General features: G+C 41.9%; 2 protein-coding genes across 3 annotated transcripts in view; both read left to right on the top strand.

The window, feature by feature from the left end:
* The first annotated feature begins 8274 nt into the window (after positions 1-8274).
* On the top strand, positions 8275-10499 carry LOC130558288 (HEPACAM family member 2-like). 2 transcript variants are annotated; one of them, XM_057340632.1, is made up of 7 exons: positions 8275-8395; positions 8580-8948; positions 9046-9306; positions 9391-9434; positions 9700-9751; positions 9867-9970; positions 10231-10499. In XM_057340632.1, the coding sequence occupies exons 1-6, from the start codon at positions 8365-8367 to the stop codon at positions 9926-9928; spliced, it is 819 nt and encodes a 272-aa protein (XP_057196615.1). In that variant the 5' UTR covers positions 8275-8364; the 3' UTR covers positions 9929-9970; positions 10231-10499. The 2 variants fall into 2 exon arrangements, with proteins under 2 accessions (XP_057196615.1, XP_057196614.1); XM_057340631.1 differs by having other exon boundaries at positions 9391-9499.
* A 6943-nt stretch (positions 10500-17442) lies between these two features.
* nek11 (NIMA-related kinase 11) overlaps positions 17443-21460 on the top strand; it is an 88125-nt gene continuing 84107 nt past the window's right edge. The window contains exon 1 of the mRNA XM_057339740.1: positions 17443-17603. Within this exon, the coding sequence (XP_057195723.1) occupies positions 17443-17603 (161 nt within the window). The remainder of the gene's footprint in view (positions 17604-21460) is intronic.

Here is a 21460-nt window from a genome sequence, read left to right as displayed (position 1 = left end):
TGCATCGCGCGTGCGCGTGGGTTTTGGGTCCATTTAAACTCCATAGGCAGGTGCTCAAAGTATAAAAGGGGCACATGAAACAAGGCTTTAAATATGGCTGTGCTCAAAACATCAATACAGCAATACTGTATGTCGTAGGGCTGGGCGATATTGACCAAAATTCATATCTCTGTATTTTTTTAATGAAAGGCGATATCCGATATGTATATTGATATTTTCTACAAAGTGGAATAAATGTTTACTTGCAAGTCAAAGCCTCATGTGAGATGTCACAATCACCTTTATTAAAACGGCTTGTGAAAAGAAATTCAATGACAGGGTTTTTTCCCCCTATTTGAAAACATACAGCTGCACACCACTTGTTTAAAACATGTAAATTGTAAACAAAAATTATAATAACTTTTTTTTCGTAAGGCACGCTGCGGGTAAAAGTAGCTTCCAGAGTAGTCTCGCGGGAACTTATCACCGCTTTCTTTGGCCAAGGCCCGCCCAAAAGGCCATATGACTGACAGTAAAGCAACCAATCACGTTTCGTTTTGTGCCGCGTCATTTTTGCAGGTGGTGGAAGAGATTTGTTGTGCTTCAACCTTTTAACATAACCGTTTTATGGCATTGTTTACAGATCACTTGTTGTTGTTGCTCATCAGATCTTTTAAATCCAAACCATTTCCAAATGTTTTTCTTTTTACAAACCAGATCATCTTCTGCTGTGTGGACTGGCACTGCGGCTTCCTCCATGTCATAAGCAAACTTGTAGAGCAGGCGTGCGGGGTCCGTCCGGTTCGCATGCAGAACGAGAGTGCTCTGCTCACTCTGCGCATGGGCACTGCGCATGTCAGACACCACAGAGCCGCTTCAAGTCGAACACACCCCATATCGATATTAACGATATTGTCTATCCCACATCGCGTTGAAAAAATATATCGATATATCTTACAAATCGATATATCGCCCAGTATGTTGCGATGCATTCCTTGCTGATACGTGTATCAATACGGATGCTTCTGTAATTGATAAAGCAGCAAATGCTATGGTGCTGTTTTGAAAAAGAAACAGAACAGAAAAGACCATTCTAATGTTTAAACGTTTTTAAATATTTTAGTTGCACCTATTAACAAGTCTGGGATTAGAAATTTAAGTGAATAAAGTTAAAGTTTTATCCTTAAAGTGATAGTTCACCCAAAAATGTGTAAATGTTTTGTTCTGTTGAACACAACAAAATATATTTGGAAGAATGTCAGTAACCAAATAGATCTCATCCCCCATTTACTGCCATGGTAGGGAAAATAAATATTATGGGAGTCAATGGGGGATGAGATCTGTTACTGACATTCTTCCAAATATCTTAGCTGATGTTGAGGGGGCTGCTGGGGATGTTGCTGTCTTTGCTGTTGTAGAAAAAATTGTTTTGTCATATTAAAAATATAATTCTGTTCTAACCCTCTTCTGCATTTTTTAAAATGATAAAAACAGCGTTGATAAGTATAATTCGGAGAATGAGAAGATCAGAATAAGGCCATGTTCAGACTTGACTTCTTTTTCGAAGCTGCTAGCATCTGTTTTACATTATAATCCTGTGTAATAAACCGTGTTTTCAAAGAAAGTATTGAGCGCTTTTTCAAACGCCAGTGCCGGCGTCTTTTTCTGCAGCTCAGAGCGTCTTTTGAGGTTGAAAAAAAGTTCAACTTTTCTGAAAAAACGCCCTACGTCAAGCTCCTTTTTCACAGCAAACCAATGATAGAGACCTGTCATTTCCGTAACAACATGCGAGGAACGTGTTTTGTCGAGAAGGCTCAAGCTCGAAAAAATAAAATAGTTTTGTATAAATGTAAGTTTAATGTTCACTTTCGGCAACTTCTGATTGCATTTCTAGCGAGAAATAAGTATTGTAGTTTTTAAATATGTGATTAGTTATTGCAAGACGTACTCTGTTTCTAATTCAAATAGACTTCTGTTACGCTGTCTGTCTGTTTCTCTGGGCTGCCTTCGTGCCTCCGAAGTAATGGCGTTCTGCTGATATTTGTATTTTTTTACTGAAAAAGCGCCTTTGTCAACCTTTTCTTGTAAAAAAAGAAGTCTTGTCTGAACATGGCCTAAACCTGTTTTACCAGGGTTTTGAAGGCACTCTACTGTAATAATAATACTTCAAAGTGTTAATAGTTTTAGTCAAATAATATAAAAAGACCAGAACCCTGGGCCCGTGAAACTTTTCTCCGAAAAGTTTTCTCCAAAACTTTTTTCTCAGAAAACTATAGAATAAACATGAATAAAAAATACATAAATTTAAGAAAATAAATGAATTTAATAATTGTTAATAAATATAACACAACACATAAATCAAAGCTTTATTTCAATTTATTGTTGTAACAAATGATCCTGTATCTACGTACGGCATACATATTAGGACATCGTCAAACCTCAGCGTCAGTACTCGGGTATCAGATTAAACGGCATCGCGCCTCAGTAGTACGGCATACATATTAGGACATCGTCAGACCTCAGCGTCAGTACTCGGGTATCAGATTAAACGGCATCGCGCCTCAGACAAAAAGGCATCAGTTCTCAACAAAACAGCGTCGGGGCTACGGTCTCGACCAATCAGGCAACAGGCAAAACGGCCTCAGACTAAAAAGCATCAGCTCTCGCGCAACAAGGCATCAGGCGAAACGGCCTCAGACTGAAAAGCATCAGCTCTCGCGCAACAAGGCATCAGGCGAAACGGCCTCAGACTGAAAGGCATCAGATGACTCTAGAAGTGGCCACGCCCCCCCTTCCCCATGACGTCAATGCCGCAAACCCTTTTTGAGCAGCACTTTTACGGCAGACAGACAGGTACACGCGAAAGGTAGGATGTCCACGAGTTTTTAATAGTTTTAATCGTTACACTTTATATATATATAATACATAAAGTGTAACGATTAAAACTATTAAAAACTCGTGGACATCCTACCTTTCGCGTGTACCTGTCTGTCTGCCGTAAAAGTGCTGCTCAAAAAGGGTTTGCGGCATTGACGTCATGCGGGAGGGGGGGCGTGGCCACTTCTAGAGTCATCTGATGCCTTTCAGTCTGAGGCCGTTTCGCCTGATGCCTTGTTGCGCGAGAGCTGATGCTTTTTAGTCTGAGGCCGTTTTGCCTGTTGCCTGATTGGTCGAGACCTTAGCCCCGACGCTGTTTTGTTGAGAACTGATACCTTTTTGTCTGAGGCGCGATGCCGTTTAATCTGATACCCGAGTACTGACGCTGAGGTCTGACGATGTCCTAATATGTATGCCGTACTACGGGCGTTGAACCCCACATCTGCCATCTCGCAGCTGGCCACCGTCGCCACCTTCGTGATTTTAACGAGTGTGCTCGTCTGTCCCTGTAACAGTCAAACAAGATTCAAGTTACCTCTGTGATTTGTGCTCAATACTGCATTTAAATGTGGAGGTAGTTGCACATGTGTTAACTCGCTGTTTATTTAACTCAAATTTTCCTGAATTCATCAACAGTACTAATGGACAAATAAAATATACACATTATGTTTAGGCACTTAAGTAAATATGTTTATTTACTTTACATATGTATCTATGCAAGCAGTGAACATTGCTTTGTACCACATATTAACAGACGTAAGCTACATTACTGTGATGTGTATTTCATGTTGTGATGTGCTCATTTGCAATACTTATCGACAAAATGACAGGTCACATGTTACACAGACAGTAAAAAGCGTCTTTAACTTGCGTATGGTTTTAATATATGTAACGTTAAGTCTACTTCGAAGACGCGTGTGTGCGTGGAACGCCCCTTTAAGCTAGTGTAACACACTTGAAGAAGACTACAACAAGCGTGTGATTCAGGTGGGTTCTTTTATTCAGCCAGCACATTCACGAGCATTCCATAGATCTCGTTACAGCGTTATCTCTCTCACAACAACCGACTCGTGCCTCTCTCTATACACTCGTCAGCTAACTCTTCTTCTCCTCTGGTCTACTCCAGGAGTCTCTATATTTCTGTTGCCACCTAGTGGACATTCATTACATCTTTGTAGGTTTTATTATGAATGTGTGCTTGTCCCGAATTATTAAACATTAACAATCAAACTACAAGTTAAACAAACATTGCAAAAATAAATATTTGTGGTGGTTAACTCTTTGTGCGCATTTAAACAGATTAACACATATTCTCTACATTTCTCCACACTAGACATATTGAAACACTGCATTTTCACAGCAAAATCACAAATATACTTTACTATGTAGCAATAGGTTACTTTTAGATTCCAGAGAGTTTTAGAATTCCAGCCGGTGACACAACCGGTCCCCAGCCTTGTTCCCCCCAGTACTTCCCCAACTAAGTCCCCCAGAACTCGCACTCGGGGACTAGGACTGTTCCCCCATGAACTCTGTTGTTCCCCCACCCCCCTCCCTTGTTTGTTTTATTTATTATGTCACCCCAACCCCATGATCTTGCACCTTTGTCTGCCCCTGATCTTGTTCACCAGGTGTTGTTGGTTCTTGTCTTTGTCACAGTCTATCTTGTCCTGTTTGTCACCTTGAGGAGCGTCAGGATATCGCTCCTTAAGGCGGGCGTTCTGTCGTGATTCTGCCTCATCTTGTCATGTCTTTCTTGATCTTGTGGCTCCAGTGAAAGAAAGTCTCAGCCAGTCCGTGCTCGTGTTTCCAAGTGGGCTCAGTCACTGGTGTCAGGATCTGTGAGAAGAGAACAGGAATGGTTAGTCTCTCGGGAGTGTAATGCTCCCCGATTGTGATGTGTGTGTGGCTTATATGCCCGGCAGCTAATCGATTCCAGGTGTGTGTGATTAGCTGCCGGGCCGTTTCCCAGGTGACGCTGATCCTGGACCTGTACCCCCGTCACAACGTGTTTGAAGCAAAAATACGTGCTGAATAGCACTAACCCGTATGACGATCTGTGACCCACCGAATGCATGTAGGTGAGTGTATGTTAAAAGTTACCAATCAAATGAGTGGAGATATCGAGATATCTGCCATTGTCCCGCCTCCAAAGTCTCAGAAGTCAACTCAACGAGCGAGCGAGCAAGTGTTGAGCAGTTGCGAGAGCATAGTGAATCACGCGTGTGCTCGTCAAAGCCTCTGCTCGCGGACTGAGTTTTTGCTCGCAGAGCAGAAATGCGCCCGCGCGAGGAGCGCAGTCTCACTGGAATGACCGTTCTTGAAACCAGACTGGTTGCTGTCCAGGAGGTTGTTCTGGGTGAGAAAGGATGAGAGCTGGTTACATACCACTTGTTCAAGAGATTTAGCAATGAAGGGGAGGAGTGATACCGGTCTGTAGTTCTTTAACAGTGCAGGATTAAGAGTGGGTTTCTTCAGTAGCGGGGTTATACGGGCCTCTTTGAAGACTGTGGGAAATGTACCAGTGGTGAGAGACGAGTTGATAATGTGGGTCAGAGCGGGAACAACCGATGGAGAGATGGCCTGGAGGAGATAAGTGGGGTTGGGATCTAGCGGGCAGGTAGTTGGGTGGTTAGAAGACATGACCTTGGAGACATCATCTTCCGATAGGAGAGAGAAGGAGGGGAACGAGCAGGTATCGGGTGTGCGGGCGTGAACAAGAGGCGGCGGCACGGGGAACTGACTGCTGATGGTGGTGGTTTTCTTTACGAAGAAAGACGCAAAATCAGCAGATGTTAAGTCGGATGGAGGTGAGGGGGTAGGCGGGCAAAGAAGAGCAGAGAAGGTTTTAAAGAGAGTACGAGAGTCAGGCGAGTCTTTCATTTAAGCGTGGTAGTACTGGGTTTTTGCTGAGGAGACATCAGCAGAGAAAGAAGAGAGGAGAGACTGATAGAGACCGAGGTCAGCGGGTTCTTTAGATTTGCGCCACTTTCTCTCAGCAGACCTGAGCGTGGCGCGATGCTCACGGAGAACATCAGATAACCAGGGGGCAAAAGGGGATGCCCTAGATGGCCTAGATGTTAGAGGGCATAGGTTGTCTAAGCCGGAGGTTAGTGTGGAGCAAAGAGTGTCGGTGGCACTGTTAGTATCCATGAGAGAGAGCTGTTCAGAGGGGGGGAGCGTGGCAGAGACCGCAGATGATAAGCGGGAGGGAGAAAGTGATCGCAGTTTGCGCCGGAATGTGACCAGTGGGGAAGCATGTGTAGTGTCTGGAGAAGTTAGGTCGAGATCAAGAGTGATGAGGATATGATCCATCATGTGCAGGGGGGTGACCTGGGAGTGATGAGTGGAGCAGTGTCGTGTGTAGATAAGATCAAGTTTATTACCAGATTTATGGGTTGCTGAAATGGGAACTCGCTTGAGGTCAAACGACGCAGTCAGGTTGTTGAAGTTGGCAGCCTGCGGTTTTTCAAGGTGGATGTTGAAGTCTCCAAGTACCACCAGAGTAGTATCATCCTCGGGGAAGGATGACAGAAGCATATCCAACTCCTCCAAGAAATGTCCAAGCAGACCTGGGGGACGATAGATGACCACAACATGAGTTTTAACAGGGTGGATGATAGTAACAGCATGTGACTCGAAGGAGGTGTTGTCACTTGAGGGTACCAGATGTTTGAATTTCCAGTTGTTGGGGATAAGTAGACCTGTTCCTCCACCCCTCCCTGACAGGCATGGGCTGTTGGAGAAAGTGTAGTTGTTTGAGAGAGCAGCAGGTGTGGCAGTGTCCTCTGGCTTGATCCAGGTTTCAGTAAGTGCTAAAAGAGAAAGACCAGAGTGTTTAGCAATAGCTGTGATGAAATCTGCTTTGTTTACAGCAGATTGGCAGTTCCATAAACCAATGGGAAATGTAATTGAGGTAGTTGTGAACGTTGAAAGAGTGCGCAGATTATTAGCATTAGCATTGCGTGGCCTTCTACGTGATCCCGGTGATTTACGAGTTGTAGTGACAGTAGGGATTTGAAAACACATATTCAAAAGCGGAGAATAAGAAATATACAAGACAAATAACAAGAAGAGTATAAATAGAAGTGCAAAAAGTAAATAGAAGTGCGATACTCAAGTGCCTTGTCGGTGTCCTTGCTCGGTGGAGTCGCGCAGGAAGAGTCGATGGTCTTTACGCGATGAGGGTTGCCGCGGTGGTTAATCGCAAATACCTGTCTGGATCACGTGGCTGAAATCAGCAGGACACGCCTCCCAATAGCTCAGAGTAACAAGCGAAACCGGCTTGATAGCAAAGCGACTTCAACATGTGGAAATAAACAAAGCTACGATACAGCGTTTAGACTCAATAAGACACGATTAATCAATTACACTTACGTGCTCCAGTTGACTTTAGCTGCAACAAAATGCTTCTCCCACAAACTGGGCACTGTTCACGGTTTTTTAAATCCTTTACCTGGGTTTGGACACGCCTCCCAATAGCTCAGAGTAACAAGCGAAACCGGCACGATAACAAAGCGACTTCAACACGTGACAAAAGCGGAAATAAACAAAGATATGATACAGCGTTTAGACTCAATAAGACACGGTACTCGCAGTGCTGGCAGTAGAATCGGAGAGAGCCGCCTCTGCATGGGCCAGACCCAGGCAGAGTACGCAGTGAGCATGCGTGTCCTGTGGTCGATGGGCCCAGAACATAAGGCACACACGGGCATGCTGGAACACACAAGTAGAAGGATCCTAGTTCTTCCTCTTCTCCTGGGTGTATCCTCAACAGTACATGAAGGTAATTGAAGGAGAAAGATTCTGAGGTTATGTGGTCCAGATGGTGTAAGATATAGGGGTGGCGACCACGCCCCTAACGCCGTCTTGGACAACATTGGCCAGTTACATTTTCATTTCTACTGGCGTTATTCAATAAGGTTTCAGTAAGGTTTAGAGAAGGGGATTCCCCTAGCGTTTGCGCAATGTTGAGAGACCTCTCTCGAAAGGGAATCTTATCCTAAGTGATTGCTGAGCAAAACTTTGTGCTACTATAATCACATCTTAAATTTCTTAAATATGAATATATTATGATTTCATTAGAGGGCAACATTTAGTCATATCAACAGTTATACATTTTCCTAATATTTAATTTTCCATCGGGATGTCTATCTGTGGTCACTGACCATTTTTAGAGAGGATGAGGACCACCAAGAATTGTGTGGTTTTATTAGTCAAATATCTGAGCAGGGAACTGATAGCTGGCCGGTTTAAGTGCCTGAAAAGATTACAGTGAATTTTTTTTCTGGTGATTCGAAAGGCAATGACTGGTTGTCATAAAAAAAGGAAATGACCATAGAGACTTCTGCTTTTAATCTTTTGTGGAAGCATTTCGAGTTCTCTCATTTTAATATACCTGGTCAGTCATATGAACAGAAACTAACAGATGATCAGTCACATCATCAGATACTATGAACAGATCCTAAATAACAGAGACTATAAACTGTAATTAACCAAGAGCTTAAAATGCTACAAATTATTCTGCTTCTCCTGCTTGGTAAGACATTTTCTTTTTACAATGTGGTTTGAATGAAACCATGATTGAATTTTTGTGATATAATGCAAATTATATACAATAATATGTAATGATTTGAGTGCTTTTATAAATGTACTGTATTTCCTTTATATCATGAAGTTGTGACTTAAACGTAAGGTAACAGTGAATGTATTATAATCTCCAGATGTCCTCAGTACTGACTCTGAATGGAACGTGCAAATTCCTTATTCAATCTGTGGAGTGCGAGGATCCAATGTCTCTATTCCCTGTAATTTTACATATCCAAATAACCAGCAGCTACAAGTCACACAAATGCTATGGTGCTCTAAGAAACAACATGAGAAATGTGACACAGATGGGCCGTATGTTTATAACAGTGCATACATACACAACCAAAGCAACTATAAGTACATTGGAAATAACATTTCAAACTGTTGTTTGATGATCAGTGACATTAATTCAATAAATTCTGGAGAATATTTATTCAGATTTAAAACCAATTTGGAATCTGGACTTTTTACAAGTAATCATGGGGTAGATGTTACAATCAAAGGTAAATAATATATATTTTATACATATATTTAGCAAAGGTGTTAATCGACATAGGAAATATATGTTTTTTCTCATGTATTTATCTTGTTCTCTGCTAGATTTAAATGTATCCATGAGCAGGTCAAGAGACAATGGAAGCATAACAGTTGGCGAGTCTTTGAATTTGACATGCACAGTCTCCTGTCCTGGTCATTCACCAGAGCTTCAATGGTTTAAAGATAATGAGCCAACAAAAAATTCAGGCCCCATCCTCACCTTAAAAAGTGTAAATCATAAAGACTCTGGAAATTACTCCTGTGCTTTAAAAAACTTTAAATCAAGTGAATCAGAACAAATCAGTCTTTATGTTGAAGGAACAGGTAAACATACAGTATTTTGAACACTTTCACATACATTTTTGAAAATGTGTGATACCTCGGAACAAATGCTGTTCTTGTCTTCAGATTCTGTCTCTTCAGACATCTCTGGGTCCACAACTTATTTTTGGGTAATTGGAGTGTGCTGTTTAATCTCAATTATTCTCACTGTTGTGGCTGTGACACTCATATCAAGGTGGGTTCATACATTTCAGTTTTGTTAGTAGTTGCACATGCCAGTGTGCGATATTCTCTCAGTACGTCTGAATGTTACACTCACAGACAGCACAGAAGAGCTCTTGAAATGAGTGTATATGAGTATTTAAGTGGAATGGTGAATTTTGAATAGTTATTCCTGAATTTTGAATAGTTATTCCTGTTATTGCTTCTTATTAGAAGGAGAGCAAAAATTCAGGAGATGCCGCAGAAGGAAGGAAAAACAGCACAGGTTTGATCCTTCAACTAAATTTTGCACACGTAATTTATCATTAAGTTACATTTGATGTTTTATTGTAGATTAAGTACTACATAAGATTTACTGTTTTTTCTCTGTGCTATTATAGGTCAACACAGTCACACACACAGTTCAAACAAATCTACAGAGAACAGAGGATGTGCTGCATGAGGAGGAAGTGCAATACGCTTCTCTTAACATCAAACCCAAAGTGTAAGATTTCCAAACACACAACCCAATATTGCTTCATTAGTTCATTTCTAATCTGATAAATAGTCGTATACATTTGAAATCTTTGTTGACTGTTTGTGAAGTAAAATCTCCAAAGTGTAATTCACACTGATCCAACAAACGGCAACAAAAAGAGACATCTAATTTAGAAAAAATAGTCTGTTGGCATCGGTGTGAATTAGCTTTAAGATCTCAGTGATTTGAATACTTTATGAGTGTCTCATTGTGATGCATACTTTTAGGTGGGCCAACACCGAGCAACAAAATGAAGATTCAACCATCTATAGTGCAGTGAGGGTTCCTGAAGATAAAGGAGAAATGTGAACAAATCCAACATACAGTTTAATTCCTTTAAATCTCCCAATTTATTTAGAGGTTCATGTAAATATGTTTACTAAAGTAATCTGAACGAATGGCAAAGCATCTCTAAATGTACTATGATGACTATAAAAGTATACAACTTGACTACTAAACTGCAAAAAATGGTGAAATATTATTAAATATGCTTTAAGTGTGCTACTGAAGATTTATTGTCTGTTATTAAAAATACTATTTAACTAGTATCTTCCATAAATGGGCCCTAAAGCAAAAAATTGGAAAAAAGAACAAATCATAAAAATATTACATACAGTATATACACACATGCTTGGGATTATTATGCAATTACATGTTGCAGCTAACAGTTTATATGTTTTATTTTTGTGTGATACACAAGCGTTACAGAAGTTTTAGGCTATTGAAATGATTATTATTATTTATCTGTTCCCAAGGGTGTAACTTTGGTTTGAGAGGTGGAGTGGACATAAAATGGGGGGAAATGTTTATGCTTTGAATCCTATCACAGATTCAAAATACCTATGTTTTGCGTTGTTTTTGATGGTTTAATCAATTTAAACAATGAAACTAAGAGGTGTTTTTATTGTGTAGCAAAAGTTGATGTTCATGAAGGGGGAAAATGTGAGTATTGAGAAATGGAGGCAAACATGACTTGTTAACCTGAATCTGCAGTCGGAAGGAGACGCGCCTCGGAGGACTTTCTAAAATGCTTAACGAGGTTTAACGTAGCCCTACCTAAACAATGACCAGGGAAGCCCACGTTTCTGTCAAGCCTTGTCATAAACACTAACTGCTGTTAAAAGAACGAGTCCTTATTAAACGAAAAAAGTAATAAATCACGCGTTACGCGCTTCTTCCCCTCAGAAGTCCATTATAAGGAAACCGCTTAATAGCCTACCGAAACAAAAACAAATTTCTATTAAATTCAAATCAAAACCACGTGATTGAAAATGAGAGTTACGGGATGACGCGGGGTCCTCCCCTATTTAACCCCATGACATCCGGCAAACAGTCTCTACGGAATCTTCTCGTGACTCCGAGTGACAGAAAGCTCTGGCGGTCATCCAGAACTCATAGAACCGCAGTTACATCCGTAACTCTCGTTCTATTTCGTTCTTCCCGACCGCCAGAGGCAGTGCTTCACACTGGATGACTTATAACAACAAAGTCACGAGGAGGTCTACTCACCTCTAGAAAGTTGAGAGTCCTGACAGGACCGCGGTTTGAATTGAGTCTGTCGTAGCGACATTAATTCTGTAATAACGTGAAAATGTGTTCACAGATGACCACGTAGCTGCAGTGCAAATGTCACTTCTTGTCGAATGGCATCTCACTCCTGAAGGGAAGGAACATCCATTAGATTTGTAAGCATGGCTGATGGCCTCCACCACCCAATGCGACAATCTCTGCCTTGAGAGGGGTTGACCTCTTCTTGGTCCCCCGAAACAGAGAAAAAGTTGGCCTGATCGCCGGAATTGTTCTGTGGCTCTGATGTAGCTCCGGAGAGCTCTTACTGGACACAAAAGTCTGCTTCCACCATCCTCATGTGTATCCGACCCTGAAGGATTAAATACCGACAGTTCAATAGGCTGGTTCCTAAACAGGGTCAAGAGCCTCTTGGGAAGAAATGCTGGATTTGGCCATAATGTGAGTCCTGAACCATCTGTATTCCAACGCATGCATGCAGGATGCGTTAACAGACAACGAGTGAAGCTCACTCACCCTTTTTGCTGATGTAATGGCCAATAGGAATACAGTCTTCAGAGAGAGCCATTTAAGGTCACTGTGCTCCGTAGGTTCGAACGGAGGTAATGTAAGAGACTTCAAAACAAGGCTCAGGACCCATGAAGGTACCCGAATGGTCTGAGGGGGGCGCAGTCTCTGTGCACCTCTAAGGAACTGAGTAATCAAGGCATGGGCTCCCAATGGCTGACCATCTATTCTTACATGATGTGCAGAAATTGCAGCCACATAGACTTTTAAAGTAGAGGCTGCACAATTATCATCTAGCAGAGATTGCAGATAACGTAACACTAAAGGGACCGGACATGACTCCGGCGACATTGTCTGCCCCCTACACCAATCAGAGAACAACTTCCACCTATAAGCGTAAGCACTTCTAGTGGAAGGCGCTCTAGAGTTCAATATGGTGTTCTGTACAGCCTGATCACAGCTCCTCAGAAGTGGTTCTGGCCCTTCAGAGACCAAACACACAGCTGTAGCCAGTCCAGGTTCGGGTGCCAAATCTGACCTCCCAACTGATGTAGCAGATCTCTCCTTTTGGGAAGGCTCCAGGGCTCCCTTTCTAAGAGCCTGTACATCATTGGAAACCAGGGTCTCCCTGGCAAGTTGGGAGCGACTAGCAGTAGCCTGTGGTGTCCTTGAAGGACTCTGTGAACTGTTGCCAAGATCAATGGTATTGGGGGAAAGGCATATAGTAACAGGTCTGGCCAGTCGTGGGCTAGCGCATCCTGCCCCAAAGGGCTGGATCTCTCTGCCAGGGAAAACCATAGAGGGCATTGGGCCGACAGGTCTACTTCCGCCCTGCCAAAGCACCGCCATATCAATTCTACCACCTCCGGGTTGAGACTCCACTCTCCCGATAGAGGTTTGTGGCATGACAAGAAATCCGCTACCCCATTCGTCACTCCCGGAATGTGCATCGCCCTGACACTTGCAAACTGAAGGAAGGCCCAGGTCAACAGTTTCTGTGACACATGAAGAGATTGGATGGATCTTGTGCCCCCCTGATGGTTGATGTGATAAACCACTGAAGTATTGTCTGACCTTATGAGAACATGTCTGCCTTCCAAATTCGATGCAAAATGCTTCAGTGCCAGTAGTACTGCCCATAGCTCCAGGGTGTTTATACTCTCCCCGCTTTGCAGAGAGCCGCCCCCAGGCGGTTAACGAGGCATCGGTCTTGATTATCTTGCGCCGGGAGGGAATCCTGCCCAGAGCAACTCCCTTGGTCAGATATGATCTCTTTCTCCAGGGTTTCAACGCGAGAAGGCCTTGCTCCGAAACCTTGATCAGTTTGTTCTTGTGCACACTGGGATTCAGGTGAAAACCGTTCACCCATGTTTGGAAAGGATGCATTGCCAGGAGGCCCAATGGTATGACAGCAGCTGCTGCTGCCATCATACCCATGAGTCTCAGGAAGTACCTGAGCGGAAGCCTGGCCCGACTTCGAAATCGTTGAAGGAGCAGCAGAATACAGTTCACCCGCTGTTCTGCTGGTGAAGCTTTCATCAACCGAGAGTTCAGGATAATCCCTATGAACTCCACTGACTGACTTGGAGTTAGCTTGCTCTTGCTGAAATTCACCGCAAGACCTAGATGGGTAATATGGGAGAGCAGCTGCCCAATTTCCATCATAGCCTGCTCCTGAGAGTGGGAGCACAGAAGCCAGTCGTCCAGATATGGGAGTATCTGTAGTCCCTTGGCCTGCACTGGGGCCAATGCTGCTGCCATACACCTGGTAAAGACCCTTGGGGATAGAGAGAGACCAAATGGAAGTACTCGGAATTGATAGACCTGATCATGGACTGCGAAACGAAGGAATGGTCGGTGTTGTGGATCATTTGGAACATGGAAGTAGGCGTCCTTTAAATCCACTGTGGTGAACCAGTGCTGTTGCCTCACAGCCTGGAGAACATCGGTCACTCGCAACATGCGGAACGGTAATCTCTTCAGAAACTTTTTTGGAATTAAAAAGTATATTGAATAAAACCCATCGAGCCGTTCTGACCATTTTACTGGTTCGATGGCACCTTTCTCTAGAAGTTGTATTATTTATTGATTTAATGAATCTGCATGTTTTGGGTCTGAAACTATCGTCGTTCTGACCCCACTGAAAGAGGGAGGCCGGTGTCGGAATTGCAGCCTGTACCCTTGAGTTAGGGTCGCCATAACCCAAGGGTCTGAGGTTGTTGTTTCCCAGTAATTGAGCTGCTGATGAGAAAAACGTCCGACGGCCGGCGTTGGACCCTCAAGTCCAGCGACCCAGGCCTTTATGACCTCTGGTGGGTTGTTGGTCAGGTGCCCTTCCCCTTGGAGCCTGAAATGATTGGTGTACCCGTCCCCTGGGCCGGTGAACATATCGATCTATTCTATGAGACCGTTCCCCTCGCTGAGGCTGACTCCTATGAATCTCCGTTGGGCGTGTGGCAAACTGAAATCTCTGTAGCACATGCCCAATAGGGGGCTGTCGGAACTGTAAGCGGGACGGTGGAACCCTCCTCAGATCCGCAAACTGCTGCCTAGTCTGATTCACCTGGACACTACGCTCTAGTGTCTGCTGTGCAGCTGGACCAAAGAGCTGTCCAGGAACTACAGGAAGGTCCCTTAGTGTTCTCCTACAGACCTCCGATAGAGGAGACTGCGCAAGCCACACTTGTCGGCGTGTCTGTGTGAGAGTTGACATAAGCCTGCCCAATTCTTTTGTCATAAATGCTACTGCTTGTAATGAAGCATCGCTCAAGTCTTGCGATGTAGTATCACTTCCTGAAGCCTGAAGAGACTGGGACAATGCCAACATTAGATGGGAGAGAGAGTTGCCAATGCGACCCATATGCGCTGCTGTGTTATAAGCCTGTATGAGAAGATCGTCAGTAATTCGACATTGTGGGCGAGGCCAACGGACATTAGTTCTCAACACTTCCTCTGGGGAGAGGACGAAAGAGGCAATAATTGGATCAATCTTGGGCATCTGATCAAGGCCAAAAGTGTCAGCATCTTGCATCGCAGCCAATGCTCTGCTTGCACTAGTGTGGTGTGTAAGTGATTTTGGGTTAGCCCAGCACTTCTGCAATTCATCAATATAATCTCTTGATGGTCGTATAGTAAGAGGAGAAGGTTGAGTCGAACCTCTGAAAAAAGCACTAGTAGGGGTTGTAACTACCGGAGCTGCATCAAGGCCTAAACGAGCCAGTGCAGTCCGAACGGCTTGCTTCACCACCTCCTGTTCTGACTGTGAATCTTCTGAGTCATTATGGGAGACCTGAGAGTGAAGCTCTGCAAAAACCTCTTCCTCCTCTCCAAAAAACTGATTGTGAGAAGCTGCCACCGACATGGCATCTTCTTCCGACATGGGAGAGAAAAAAGTAGAAATGCTGCTCGGTCTAAAAGCAGTGCGAGTTCGAGTCGCTTATAACGTGCATTTAAAAAAGCAACACCCGTCAAACATGATCATTATAAATATACTTTATTATCATGAAAATACCTGATGAGGCTTGAGGATCAGTGATAAGAACATGTCCTTAGGCATTTCCTTGAGCTACGTGTGTTATGGTCTTCTTCTGTAGTGCGTATTTGGAGTTTCTGCACGAGAGCGCCCTCTGGCTTTCGGATGCAGCAGCATTTTACCGTACTGCACTCACAAGTTGGGCATAAATCACGTGATATATATTTTCGGTTAACCGGGCAGATGTCTAGTCGACGGTGGAGGCAGCGTTGACTGTGGTGGTTGCAACGACTCCCCCAAGAGTTTTTCCACCATAACTACCCTACAGGTCTTCCTCTCCCAGGAAAGAACCTTACAGTTCATACAGGCCTCCTCCGTGAGACCTTTTTTCAGATGTTCCAGGCCCAAACAGGAAGGGCAACATTCGTGCCCATCATCTGCTTGCAGAGGGGCTTGCACAATGTGCAGAAATGAGATAGCTTTCCCATGACCTCGCAGAAATTCTCTAGGCCAAGCGAATGCACTCTGACCTCTGCTGCAAGATAACATATCGATAATGGTATATAGATTTATACTCTAATTATATATTTAATATAGGTTTATGTATGCCTGATATGTAATGTCCTTACTGCCTCTGGCGGTCAGGAAGAACGAAATAGAACAGTCTTTCAGTGATCTATCTTTAGAGTGTGCACGCGACGCGCGCATCGACACAGGCAGACTGTGTCCTGCTCGGTCCTAGTACTTCTCCGTGACGATGACGGCGTGCGATTACAAAATCATTACAAACAAATTTGAAAGTGAGGTGGACACCAACGGGATTTTGAAAAGAGAGGGGGACATTCCCCCCGTCCCCAGTGGAAATTACGCTCCTGTCTGTTCCTATAAATCATCAATGTATTGACACTCTTACGAAAATTTACCATGGTTTTACTACAGTTAAAAAAAAAAAAAAAAACATGGTTGCTTTAGTAAAACAATGGTTATCTCAAAATAACCATGATTTGAAAACCATGTTTTTGTAAAAACCATAGTAAACGATGGTAACTGTAGTAAAATCATGGTTTTGCCCCAAGTAATCAATTGCACCAAAAAAACATGGTTAAACTTGTACCACAAAAAAAAACATGGTTAATTTTCGTAAGGGCATTACCCTAATGATACTCAAAACCTGCGTGTAACAGTAAAAATGTAATTGAGACGTTAACGCTACGCCACGCTTTAGCGCCACTATAAGGATAAAGGGAATACAATGTTACTATGACAACATCAGAGCACGCGGAAGTTGAGTGCATGTCGGACGGTGGAACTTCCGACGGACAGGTGAGGAAAAACTGCATCACATTTAATTATTATTTTTTTCTATTGTTTAACAGTGAAATGGACACTTTTATTTGGTTGCTCTTTGTAACAATATCATCGCTTCATCGTGCTATCGTCTGACGTTTTACTATCATAACTCACTGTATCAGGGTTTGGTATGTTGTATAGGTCGCATTGCAAAGCAAAGCGAGCTAAATTCACCCAGTGTTAAACGAAGGGTTGATTTTATGATGTTGTAATTAAAACAATAGTGTTAGTGGGTATTACTTGAGGGAGAATGGGAGAAATAAATTACACGTGATTTGTTTGTTCTTGGCTTCTACATTATTTCTCAAATATCACTTCGCCCTTAAATCTTTACGTTTACTTTCTCCCTTAAATCTTTACGTTTACTTTCTCCCTAAGGGGCTTTTTATCTTTATATTTACTTGACTTTTTCTTTTGTTATTTTCTTCAAAATGGAAAAAAGCTGTGTTTCCTTATTTGTTTGTTGCACACAGGGAAATTCAGTTAAAAATAATTCAGCCTAATAATTCTAAACTTTTTAATATTTACTCTCACTCAACCTTTGTCTTTTGGCAGTTGGCGACACTAAATTCATGACAGAAAAATGCCCAGATTTCGTGAGTGTCCGGCACACAGTCGTCCTGTCAGACCTGACCTCAGCAGACTAATAGCTAACAGATACATCATCAAGCAAAGACTTGGGAGAGGAAGCTTTGGCACCGTGTACCTTGTTGAAGACACAAAGGCAAAAGAAATAGATAAACTGTGAGTCCTATTCAATTTCATTTTTCAGCTGCAGGGGTCTAGCAAACTGACCACAGGGGTAAAATTACTATCCCTGTTTAATGTGAAGAACCACATCTTCCTCATGTGACATTATTCATGGACTGTACACCTGTACACTGTAGCTGACAGTTGATAGTGAGTCTATGTCTAAAATATTTGCCTTATATTAATTTAGTATTTTATGATGGGTTGATATAAACCTAGGTGTACTTTCTGCAATACATTAAAAAAACAAGCAACTGGAAATCTCCATTTTGTGCATATACTTTAGTATGATGGATAAGCTGAGACATTTAATAAAAAGAATATCTTATGATCTGCTAAAATAAATAAAGGAATTACTGCTATCATGTTTACAAAATTCACTTCTCTTTTCAACCACCAGGGAGCAGCATTGATCTTTGTCAAGGCTTAGCTGTCTAAAATCTTAAAAATTCATGTTACTATGAGTTCATTTGAAATTCTTTATGATCATAAATGGTGTAAGATCATTCGTATTATGCTTTTATTAGAAGGCAAAATGTATCAGTTTGTGGGATCTTTTACTTATACGTATGACACATAAGCATCTGGGTCCTTATTGGCATTATGTGGATGTGTAGTGGAATATGTAAAGTTGATTCATAGCTTTACAGCTGACTTAAGTCTTACACAGCAGGTTTGTGTTTGATAAAAATATGCCAGGAAAAAAATGAATTGTTGGTCAGGATGCACTGGGTGCTTGATTGGCGATCATGGCAATATTATTTCTTACACAGACTTCCCACACCAGCATGACTTACTTTATAAAGGTACTGCTCTTGACCAAGAATATAACAAATATTTATCTGTGTTTATTCTATGGGTTTATCACTCGGCCTGCTGGAATACTTGATTCTGATTGGTCCGCCACTGTCTGATATGGAGGTGGAAATGAAAGCCAATTAGGAAGAGCGCCATATTTGAGCTGCCCGCAGGCGAGTGGCGTCATGCCACAGGTCAATGTTGCTTTGGCCCTGAACTTTTTGCTTGTTAGTCCATCGCAGCTGTTTGCCATCTTCTGAACCCGTCACACGCAGAGTGCTGCCACCAAACCTGAATGCCCAGCTTCAGGAGACCACCACACCCATTATCTCTGTCACTCGCCTGCACACCTGTCCTAAAAATCCTGCTGTGTGTGTGTTTTGTTGTGACTGCCTCAGTGGCTCTTACAGTACTATGAACTCCTTTGTTTCTTTGTGAGATCCAAATGTCATTGCTGGGTGCTGTGAGGTGAGGCTGGTCTACTTCTCCTTCCCTCCAGCTGGCTTCTCACTGGGCTTTATTACTTTATTATCCCAGACAAATGGCTTCTTATACCAGGTTTGCCCCAGAAGTAGGACTCGCTTCCTGTGGGTTCCTCCAAAAATCCACTTTTTCAGCATTCGTTTGGGTGCTGTATTTGCTGTTTTATATATAGACCTGTGATGACGTAAGGTTGAGGATCTTTGTTTTTAGTGTTGCGTAATTGTAAATAACGCTGCCCTGTTTACCTGCTGTTGATGTATCAGGCTGTGAAAATGTATAACACGTTTTAAGATGGATTGTTTTACACTTGCCCGGCATGTTGCTTAGCTCTGGTTTTTATATGCTTTCGCACCTCATTTATCACATAAAATGCACATACAGTAGCGGAAAAGGAACACACGCATGCATATTAGGACACCATATGGAGTCTTTCATAAATATAGTGGTTAATGCTTTAAGCATTCATTTTGGTTAACATGAAGTACATCGACAGAGTTTTTATATCATGTGTATGTACTGTATATGTTGTGAAACAGAAAGGTTCTTCGGATATTAAAGGTTTTTATTGGGACCATTCAACCAAAAAATGGCCCTTTCTATGGCATCGTGATTCAACTTTATTTTTAAGAGTGTATGCATGTACAGTAACTATTTTTTAGTAGTTACTGAAATAGTTCACTCAAAACGAATATTTTGTTTAATGCACATGCCATTTTGATGCGGTGTTAATTTCTTTAGAGATCTTTCTACGCCATCAATTATTTTTAAAAAGTCACATATTTTTTGTATTTTGACACAGTCTGAGTCAACCCGAGAATAAAGGTAATCCAGATGGGGAGCCATTTTAGGAAGTCTGCCCTTTACCCAGCCAACATCTCTATTAACAAAATTAATGTGAGGAAGGGAGAGCAGCCTGTTATCCCCTCTGGTGTATACATTATTACTTTCACAAAATGTGGCAAAACTACCACAGTGGGCTCCAAGGTTTTCAGGCAATATTGTTTCTAAATAAACCCACTCCACACTAATGGGAGAGAGGTGCCTATTATAATAACAAACTTGTTTTTTCATCCACCTTGTCCTACTTAAAATATCACAGTTAAAGGAAAAGTTCATCTCAAAATCAAAATTGTGTTATTTTTTACTCACCCACATGCAGTTCAACATGTTTTAAGACCTCCCGGCGTCTTCAGAACACAAATAAAGGTATTTTAGATGACATCCGAGAGATTTCCAGGCCTCCTCATAGACATCATGGTTATAGTTGTTGTCAAGGTCCAGAAAAGTACTAAAGACATCGTTAAATTTTTTTGAAACGACGATAATACTTTGTGCGAAAAACAAACCAAAATAACGACTTTAATCTATATATTCTCCTCTGTCTTGTCAGTCTAGAGTGCGCGTTCACGAGAGCACTTCGACGCATGAGTAAAAAATAACACTATTTTGATTTTGATATGAAATTTCCTTTAAGGGATAGTTTGCCCTAAAATACAAATTCTGTTTTTATTTACTTTCATGTCACTAAAATTTGTATGATTTTATTATGTGGAAGGGAATACCCTCCCTAATGAGGATTTTTTTTAACACTTTAACACTAAGGTGCAATGTGACATTTTTTGGAGGATCTATTGACAGAAATGCAATATAATATACATAACTATGTTTTCAGAGGTGTATAAAGACCTTACATAATGAAGCGTTATGCTTTTTATTACCTTAGAATGAGCTATTTTATCTACATACACCGCGGGTTCCGTTGCATGGAATTTGCCATGTTGTTTCTACAGTATCCCTAAACTGACAAACTGCAGAGTGCGTTTCATAAATACATTATCTCCTTCTGCAAAGAAGCGGAAATGTGACAACATCTTTGTCCTGTGTCAGCCACCATAGTGTTTGGAAGGTAGGTGTGGAGTGAGCTGTTGGTTGCAGTTCGCAACCTCACCACTAGATGCCGCTAAATTTCATACACTGGACCTTTAAATGACCAGACTACAAACATACAACATTTATTTTGCATTGTAAAAGTTTAAAAATATGTCAAAAGCTAATTTAATGCACACGATACAAATAAAAGTTAAAAGCTAAAATTATGAAAAGTAAATGATGACAAAATGTTATTTTTTCAGATGAAAATGCTTTAAAGTTGGCTTGTTTGTTTTATAGTTTTTTTACATTTATGCATTTTACCGATGCTTTTATCCAGACTGCCTTGCAGTGCATTTAAGGTATACATTTTATCAGTAGGTGTATTCATGTAAACCTGCAACCTGCAAACCTGCTTCCTGTTGAATTTATATTTATATGTATGCTGCAATTGAAAATAATGATTTTAAATGGTTTAGAACCAATGGTTGGTTATCTTGATCGTGTTGGTTGAATCTCTTGACCTCTTAATCCGTCACGTCCAATGCAGTGTCTCCACATTAATGAACATCATAAGGAATGGGTCTCTCAAGTGGCCCACCACACTGTAGCCTCTTTAAAACACCAGAGCAGCAGATTTACAACACTCGGAATATCTTTGCATATTTCCCTCTTAGTAGCCAGAGGCGACTAATCTCTCA

This window comes from Triplophysa rosa, linkage group LG8 (assembly GCF_024868665.1).
Source record: "Triplophysa rosa linkage group LG8, Trosa_1v2, whole genome shotgun sequence".
Lineage (NCBI taxonomy): Eukaryota > Metazoa > Chordata > Actinopteri > Cypriniformes > Nemacheilidae > Triplophysa > Triplophysa rosa.
The sequence above is the reverse complement of the archived record's forward strand: the minus strand, read 5'-3'. Positions and strand labels throughout refer to the sequence as shown.

Excerpts from the sequence above, each read along its gene's own strand:
- LOC130558288 (XM_057340631.1), top strand. The coding sequence starts at position 8,365 with ATGCTACAAATTATTCTGCTTCTCCTGCTTG. Across the intron at positions 8,949-9,045 it reads GGTAGATGTTACAATCAAAG|ATTTAAATGTATCCATGAGC; the intron begins GTAAATAATATA and ends GTTCTCTGCTAG. Across the intron at positions 9,500-9,699 it reads GCTGTGACACTCATATCAAG|AAGGAGAGCAAAAATTCAGG; the intron begins GTGGGTTCATAC and ends GCTTCTTATTAG.